Source organism: Sander lucioperca, chromosome 13 (assembly GCF_008315115.2).
Source record: "Sander lucioperca isolate FBNREF2018 chromosome 13, SLUC_FBN_1.2, whole genome shotgun sequence".
NCBI lineage: Eukaryota > Metazoa > Chordata > Actinopteri > Perciformes > Percidae > Sander > Sander lucioperca.
The window spans coordinates 931,791-940,919 of record NC_050185.1 but is presented as its reverse complement, the minus strand read 5'-3'; the positions used below and the strand labels follow the sequence as shown (position 1 = coordinate 940,919).

The 9,129-nt window shown below is 41.0% G+C and overlaps 1 protein-coding gene across 1 annotated transcript; it reads left to right on the top strand.

Annotated features, from left to right (window-relative positions):
• Positions 1-3,686: 3,686 nt before the first annotated feature.
• lim2.1 (lens intrinsic membrane protein 2.1) lies at positions 3,687-8,209 on the top strand. The gene is made up of 5 exons (XM_031311001.2): positions 3,687-3,920; positions 5,369-5,550; positions 6,264-6,413; positions 6,567-6,701; positions 7,989-8,209. Exons 2-5 carry the CDS (start codon positions 5,376-5,378, stop codon positions 8,048-8,050), a joined length of 522 nt encoding a protein of 173 aa, XP_031166861.1. The 5' UTR covers positions 3,687-3,920; positions 5,369-5,375; the 3' UTR covers positions 8,051-8,209.
• The last annotated feature ends 920 nt before the right edge of the window (positions 8,210-9,129 follow it).

Below are 9,129 nucleotides of genomic sequence, written 5' to 3'. Positions count from 1 at the left end.
TGGGGTCCCCTGCTGGAGCTGCTACCCCCGCGACCCGTTACCGGATAAGCGGAAGAAGATGGATGGATGGAAATCAAAGTAAACCAGCAGTCGGATAAAGGTGATGGAATAAAAAATACAATATTAGCAGCACGAATTGGAAACACTAAAGTAAAGGACCTCAAATTTGTACTTGAGTAAGTACTTTTCCCCACAGTTTAGGCAAACGTGCACGCTGACAGAGACATTGCTATCGTTGAAATGTCTCTCTTTCAGCCTCCAGCCACCATAACAAACTAAGCGTGGTTAGAATTTCCTCAGCCCGTAAAGCCTGTAATCCAGTAACTATAAAATCAAGTGATTACTTTCTCAATGAGACAGTACTTTAAACCAGCTTACAATATGAAGACAAGGAATGACATGAGAGTGTGTGGATCATCTAGCTCGGACAGCAGGTGCACATGTGCCGGAGGATTTCATTTCTGTGTGCAAGCTTAGTGACTTTACCACAACAATGTGGGCATGCCAGCCACACACTCTTTGTAATTACTCATGTCACATTACCTTCCAAAGTGCTGCACGAGCTCCTTACCACTGATGATACCCCATAAATGTAGACTTTCCATAACAAAATTAATCTCTCAAAAGCTGGATGGATTCAAGAAAACATGGATTTGCTCTTCTGTCACAGAGGCATATTGTCCACTTTGATGATGGTACATGGGAGGATATCAAATGCCCTCCTGGCTGCCACACTCCAGATGGAAGAAAATAGCCTGTGGTCTATAAAAATGAAGTTAGATGTAAGTACAGCACTCAAATGTCGGGGGGGAAAAAATGCTTTTTCTGGGGCATTTTGTTGTTGTCAATTGGTCTGAGCAACTTGCTGTAATGCAGGTAATGGAGCTACTCTTCTCCTTTCATCTTTTGGGTTTGTGTGTGTGTGTGTGTGTGTGTGTGTGTGTGTGTGTGTGTGTGTGTGTGTGTGTGTGTGTGTGCGTGCGTGCGTGTGCGTGTGCGTGTGCGTGTGCGTGTGCGTGTGCGTGTGCGTGTGAGTGTGCGTGCGTGAGTGTGTGTGTGTGTGTGTGTGTGTGTGTGTGTGTGTGTGTGTGTGTGTTTGTGTTTGTGTGTGAGGCCCGGCTGGCTATGGATGGGAAAGAGGCACAACAGGAGGAAACAGCCAGATGATGGTCAGAATGAAGGAAACATCAAGTCAGAGCACAGTGAGGGGATCTGTACTGGTGAAAGCTGCTTTCCCGACATCTGCTTGCTCCATTTACCTTCAGCGCTAGTGGAATTTTCACACATTTCAAGTATTTCTGCATTTTACAGCATTATATCACATGAATGAGAATGAATGGTCTAGATTCCGAGGCATCATTGAAAATCTACCAGTGTGATCCTTCACAGCGACAGGAATCTCATATCAACATTCTGCCTGTTGTAATGGTTACACTTGACTACACTTCAAAGGTATATCCTTTTCTTCCTAAACTTTCAATTTAGTAATGACCGTAAACACATTGTCTGGTGACTATCCACAAATAAACATCTTTTTCCTTTTTAAAGCTGCCTCAATACATTTTGGAAACACAACATTAATAATTACTTAATAAGTTGTTATGGCGAATGTGTTCAAACCATAGAAATAAAATGGATAGGAAGGTCATTCCCTTTTCAAATCAACCTAGCTAAATGGTCAGAAAGGGCAGCCATTTTTATGTGCACCATTGCCATTCCAACGTATGAACTTCTGTATAAACCGACTTGCGTCAAGCTGTGGAGCTGAGGTTTTGCGGTAAAGGACAAACGAGCAGCGGAGTACTAATGTTACGAGGCGGAGAGCCAGCCACTAAATGAGTCAAACTAAATACTTCATCCACACAAAGCACACTGCTATCTGCCAGATGAGTGACAGCTTTGTTAGGCTCGTTTTCTGTGACAGGAGTGGCGTAGGGGGCGCGGCGGAGTTAGCAAGCTAACATTAGCCAACTAACAAGTCGCCCAGCAGTTAGCTGGCTGTTTCCTTTGTGCTTTCATGCTGCAGTTCTGTAAATGCGCCACGGCTAATTTTCTATATGGTGGGAGAAAAACCACGCTAACACGGAGAGAATATGCAAACTCCACACAGAAAGGGCCTGCCCGGACCGGGGGTATCCAACGCTGCCCACACCGGGGATCCAACTCTGCAGTGCCAACTTGCTGTGAGGCAAAAGTGCTAACCACTGAACCACCGTGCTGCCCGGGGTCTGACGGTCCCTCCTCCTCACTCCGGAGAACGTCCCCTGATCTGCGTTGGGCTGCTCTCCTCCCAGTGAGCTGCGACACTCTTTACGACCCCACTGATGCGTGCTGTCATCATGACATTTCTATCTATTTTATTTCTGCGGTTTATTACCTCAATCCAACCGAGCATGTGTTGCTGTAACCTCATTTGTTTGAACACTAACAGACTGCTCTTGTATTTCTGTTCTTATGCACAAAGTCCCGTCAAAGACACTTTACATTAAAACATCTTAGATTCAAATTTATTCCACGGGAGTGTCCAACCTAATTTCTTAGTTCCTAGAAATACAACATAAACCCCAAAAATGTAGACCAGATTATACTTTTTCAAAAGGTGAACTCAGGAATCTGTGCAGTATGACTTGAATTGTATTTACCGTTCAGTGTCTTTTTACGTGTGCCTAGGAAAATACAGACTGAAACTGTCTGGAAGTGTAAAGCACACATATTAATGTGATGCATAAATGCAGAGGAAGTGACAGCAGTATTCACAAGGGAAGCCTTTTCAAATGGTCGACTTCATCAACTGCACAGCTACAGTATGCAAAATAATGCATCTTTATCTTTATCAAGGCTCAATATTTATTGCCATACTGCCATGTAAAATAAGCAATTGCAATTGGGATAAAGGGTACTTACAGGGTGATCTTGACCATTTTTGATTATTTAAATGAAAATCAGGACTAATAGAAATGAAACGGTGCTAAAAAAGTATTTTATCAAAATGGTCTTGCTGAAAATTGGGAGATGTTCACTCTGACTGAAATCCCAGCAACATAATCACAAGATAAAGTGTAACATGAGCATGTGGTTAGTCAGTTTAAATCATCTTCATGCAATATCCCGCTCATGTACACTGTGCTCAAAGAACTGCATTTACACTGTACAAATAAAATATAAGTGACATCGTGCTGGAATACAAACCACATATTTGCTGTCTCAAAGTTTGAAATTGCTTCTCCAACTTGAGAAGCAACAACGTGTCCCATTCTCTCCATATGTATCTCCTCCGTTGTGATTCCAATAGTCTAAAGTCAACTTTAGGGAAATCATGAATAATGGCTTTTCCCTGGATTGGTCGACTTAATATGAAATATCAAGTGTACCCAATGACTTGTGCACACATAAAAATAAGTTAATATTTACTGCAAATGTAACTAAAATCTATTTCAACACATTTACAAAACCCCTCAATGTATTTAGTGTAGTCATATTAACACTCAATAGGCATATTAAGACTTTCTAAACAGTGTGACGATGTTTGCCTTTAAATGTAGACAAAAATCAGAAGCAGAGCAGCCAAAGACTGTGATTTCACGCCTGGCTTGCCCTGCACTAAAGCCAGTTCAGCCCTCTACTTTCAATCAAAACCATGAAGTCATCAGTATTACTTTCAGCTTGTCAAGCTTTGGTCATTTCTGTTTTTTCAGCAGATTCCCAAACCACAAAACTGGTGGTTGCTGATTGGCCAGCGTTGGGCCTGGCCTATTGTCTCAGCGCTGTGTTTGTTGGAGCCCCAGGTTCTCCCTATTCATCGCGTCAAGCGCCGGTGCTATTAGCCTGCTGGAAACCTGCCTGTCTTGGCATTGGAGGATCTTGTGTTTTGTCAGGTAACCCTGTCTCCATAAACATCTTCATAAAAGAGGTTGATTGAGGTAAGTTAATATTGAATGTTGTCCAACAACTCTTGGTGTTCATTTTTGTGTTTTCGTTTGTTTTTATTTATGTGTGCTATTTTTTTTTCCACATGTGGAGACCCAGCTGCAGCTCTAACAGCTGCACGGGGAATTTTGCAAATATTAGACATTGCTGTGTCAGAAAATTTACACATCAGTTTCTGTCTCACTTTTTTGTCTTTTAAAATGTCTTTTTAACAGTCTCATAGGTTCCATAAAATGTATTCACACTGAAGCCAATTAGTTACAAATGTACAGATGTGAAAAGCTTATGTGTTTGTGTAACTGCAGTGTAATATATGAAAAGACATTCAAACCCAGTCTCCTCTAGCGGCTTAAAATGATTGAAAACTACAGATTGAGAAATGTAAGCCTCACTCTTAGTCTTCTTTTCTTTGTCTTGGTGGGTCAATTTTCTCAGATGTTTTACAGGAATATAAGAGATTTGAGGGAGAGTTGAAGAAATTCTGGGGAAAAGGTTGAGTGATGTGATTGAGAGGAGACAGTCAGCCTTGAGGTCAGTGCCAGTCACAATCAAGGCCCCTCTCTGAATTGAAAAGAAAATCATTTAACTGCTTTTTTTCAGGGATTTTATCCTGGCTTGGAAGTGAAATAAGAGAAAGAAATGACTTCCTAAAAAAATGTTAGATCCAACTTGCTGACTGATTATTAAATAAAATTGTTTAGAATTTGATATATGCCACAACACATTGACATTCTGAGACAATTTTCATTTGATTTACATGGTGGGGATCAAATGGATTCAAAAGGTGCTCTGGTTTAGACTAAGACAGCTCCTGGAACTTGCCAGAGAGGCTGCTCAGAGAGAAATGTGATCCTGTGGAAATACAGAGCTCTTCAATGAATACACAGAGCTCTTCAACGAGCATCCCGTTCAGCTTTCAGACATAACAAGATATATCTATCTATCATCCTTTCCCCCCGAAAAGAAATCCATGACAACTCTCCACGCGACAGAGAGGATGGCTGCAGGATATTGCATTCAGGTGGAACAATGAGCAATAGATGTATCAAGTATCAAAGCATCGCTGGACTCGATAGAGGCTGGACGCATGTGTGTGTGCACTGGGGGGTGGGGGTGTATGTAAAGCCCATCTTCAGGGACTGATCTCCTAGAGAACAAAGTGGAGCATATACACACAGGCGACCCCACAGCTCAATCCATTGGAAATAATATGTTCATTACAACGCAATTACTGACACTTAGAGCCTCTCTCCCTGAAGTGTGTGAGTGTGTCTGCTTGTGTGCGTGCGTGCGTGCGTGCGTGCGTGCGTGCGAGAGAGGGGCCCTGCTGCTGACCGCTGATGCTGAGTGACCTCTTATGTTCCTCTCTATTTGTCTATGTGTGTGTGTGTGTGTGTGTGTGTGTGTGTGTGTGTGTATGTGTGTCTGTGTGTCTCTGCAGGCGCAGGATGTACAGCTTTATGGGTGGAGGTTTGTTCTGTGCAGGCGTGGGGAACATCCTCCTGATCGTTTCCACAGCAACCGATTACTGGATGCAGTATCGGCAGTCCAGCAACTACATGCACCAGGGCCTGTGGCGCTACTGTAAGCCGGGGAAATGCTTCCCACACAACGAGAGCATCGGTAAGTGTTGCAAAGGAGGGTTCATGTAGATGACTGGGAAAATCCTAACTTTGAGTTAGCTCTACAAACATTTCTGAAAGATGGAGCCATTGCAGATGCAGAAACCATTTCACTGGCTCACTAATCTTCACTTGGCAATGGAGGTAACTATGTCAAACATTCATCATGCTAGCAAACAAGCATGCCATCTGGGTAGCAATATGTTTTCATTCCTAATTTGAATTTGGAAGTGCCGCTGGGCTAACTTGTTATCCTATATAGTTAGACTGAAGTGGGAGAAGTATGAGTGGTATTACAAGGCTGCATTTTTTAGTTAGTACCATATGGGCTAACATCTCTTTTATCGCTTCAGTCTAATGTTAGAGACATTTGTGACAAACACACAACATCTTCATATCACATACTAGAAACATGGAGGCAATATTTGTCATTCCACTGTGACTTACACACAGAATGTGTACTATTGTTTAATTACAAATACAATGCTGTGATCGCTTCTGTTAATAAAGGTTTGGCTGATGGGTTCAGGATTTCTATCTGGCATTGATGAAATTAGAAATTTGATCTACTTTTTTCTCAAAGATGTTTCCCATCCGTCATCAAATTGGCTTGTTAACATGGTCTGAGCGGGGTCACATCTCAGATCATTCACCCCTGTTGGCTTGCACTGACCCCCACTAGTGACTTCAATTGACCTTTGACCCTGTCCACAGCCCACTTAGACGCCACCCGTGCCCTCATGATCCTGTCTCTCTTGGCCTGTTTCATCGGCATCATCATTGGCATTATGGCCTTCATTCATTACTCCTCCTTCGACAGGTTTGACAAAACCTTTGCTGCAGGCATATTGTTTTTCATCTCATGTAAGTTCCAAATCCATTGTCTTATGTTTGTACTTTGTTCGTTTAGTGTCTTTGCATTTGATATCCATGGTGACAAATGAAATTTCTAACTGAAAGCATTTTTACAATCTACCAGAAACATTTTCTTCACATGTTCCTTCTCTTTCTGCACAGGCTTTTTAGTGTTTCTAGCAATGGCAGTGTACACTGGTGTGACTATTAACTACTATGGAAAACGCTATGGAAACTGGAGGTTCTCCTGGTCCTATATCATTGGCTGGGTGTCGGTGGTGCTCACCTTTTTTTCAGGTAACCATGCAACTCAACAAACCAAACTGCCTTGGTCTGCTTTCACACAGCCCGCGTCGGCCGTCAGACGGTGCGGCAGAAACGCGGGTCTTTCCATTCATTTTGATTGGGGGTAGTGCGTTTAGGCTGCGTCTGGGGGTGCTGCCAAAAAAAAAAAACTTAGGTTCCCTCTCTTTCACAGTGGTGCTATCACATCCCTCCACTGTCAGGGTTCAACTCATGGAGTGTTCAGTGTAAAAGTCAGTGACATTTGGCTGTGATCATTTTCTGCTAAATGTTAACTTCTTTTTAAGCTTGAATCTTGAGTGAGTTCCTGGAGAAGCACTCAGTCATGGCAGGCAACAGGCTGAAAATACTTTTATCATGTTCTACCTTTTAAAACATTCAGTGTTGTATAGCAGATACAATTGTATTCACCTCCACATGTTGTCAATGCCACAACTAGTAGCTTACCTAGCTAATGGTATTCATACTGCATCTACTATGTGTAATAAAGAAAACAGAAACTGCAGTCTATATGTAATATTACGCAATGCAACAACTCACTTACTTAGCAGAAAACAGTCGAAGCATACATGGGTCAGCCCATAGTCCAGCAGCTGAATCAATGATGTGGCATTATCAGTAAGTGATGCTTGTAGTAAGTGCTCATCTCTGAATCCCCCAGCATGCTGTGCACTACCTGCTGTTCAGCAGGCTTTTCACTATACTGAATATGAAAATGGTTTAGAGGTAAACACCATCCAGATGCTGAAAATACCCAAGACTGAAAATATCAGCTAAGTTACAAAGTAGTACACATATGATAACTAATAGTTAGGTACTAATAGGTAACAACAACAACATGATACACATGTATTTCAACAGTATTTTATATATATATATATATATATATATATATATAAAATAACAGCACATGTATCATGTGAAGCTACTGTATAGATTTTGTGTGCACTACAAATGATTTTGGTTTGTGACAATATGAAAAGCTGGTCCATAGACTCAAACAAAGAATATTAAGAAATCAATTCAATGGAATTTTTTTTTCAGAATGTCACTGAACATGGACTGAAAAATAAGCAATTCATCACCATTTTCTGGTGCTGTTGAATTAAAAAGACACAAATTACATCGTTTTCCATATTGTCAACAACATAAATAATAAATAAGCAATCACAGACATTGCTTCTCCTTTTATCTAATGGAAATGTAGGTAAGTCATTGTAAGATGCATAGCATTGACATTCCCTGATGGATAACAACGACCTACCCTTTCTGTCTTTGCAGGTATATTCTATCTGTGTGCCTATCGGATGCATGAATGCCCCAGGAGCGCTAACTCTCACTAGAAGACCTGCACCATCACCCAGACATGAGCCATGGGTTACGATCGCGAGAGCTGCATCCAGGCTGTGTGTACATTCGCACCACTAACAAGGACGCAGAGCTTACCTGTGGAACATGAACAACTAAAGCTTAAATGGGTTCAATAAAAAGATTTGGGAGAACCTGACTTTTCATTTTCATCCACAGACACCGTGCACGTGTTACTCACTCTCTTATCTACAGTTACAGCTTTCTTTTGGCGTTGTCTGATAACGCTTTTAGAGGCAGGCCAGCTGGCTTTATGTCACGTTTCGTTTTTATTTTCATTTTATTTCACCTTTACTTTTTTTGCAGGCACGTCATTAAGAACAGGTTCTACAAGTGGCAAAGATAAGGAGGGCTAGAAAATACAGTGTAAAATACAGTACATTAGATATACATACAGGTTAAAATACAATTTGAAATACAACACAGAGAGCAGTAAAGCCGTATACCGAGAGGAACACAGGTACATGGGGGAGTAAGAGAGGGAGAAACAAATGATGACGTATAGAGTGCCCCGCCCTTAGTTTTATAATACTGGGTGTCTATAACCATAGAGAGTTATTCATTAATTATGCTGCATTAAAACAACACCCTAAAACTCAGATTACGAATTAAAAAAAACTATATGCAATTATGACTTAACGCACATCTGCATATATAGCTGTATTCCAAACGAAAATCTCATTGAAAGGTGTGTTTTATAGTGGTTTATTATGATGTGTAGTTCTTTGTCTAATGGAAAAGAACAACCATATGTAGGCTACTTTTCTGTTGTGCGTAAAAGCAAAAGACATGTATGCGCGTATATGCCTATGAAAACTATACTATAAGCCTACTCATCCATAATGACGCAGTAAACGTTTTAAATCGCCATATTATGGAGAGTGTGTCGAAAAAGTGCTTTTAATGGACGTGGAAACATTTTGGAATTGAGCCTATTGAAAGAATATATTATATTGAATATATAAAATACCATGAACCACGATGATTCGGTTGCTAAAAAGAAATTAATTAAATAGGCAAGCTTTAAACTGAACGGAAGTATTTCTATCTTAAA

Coding starts and splice junctions, on each gene's coding strand:
- lim2.1 (XM_031311001.2), top strand. CDS start 5,376: ATGTACAGCTTTATGGGTGGAGGTTTGTTCTGTGCAGGCGTGGGGAAC. Junction 5,551..6,263: donor CCCACACAACGAGAGCATCG/GTAAGTGTTGCA, acceptor CCCTGTCCACAG/CCCACTTAGACGCCACCCGT. Junction 6,702..7,988: donor GGTGCTCACCTTTTTTTCAG/GTAACCATGCAA, acceptor CTGTCTTTGCAG/GTATATTCTATCTGTGTGCC.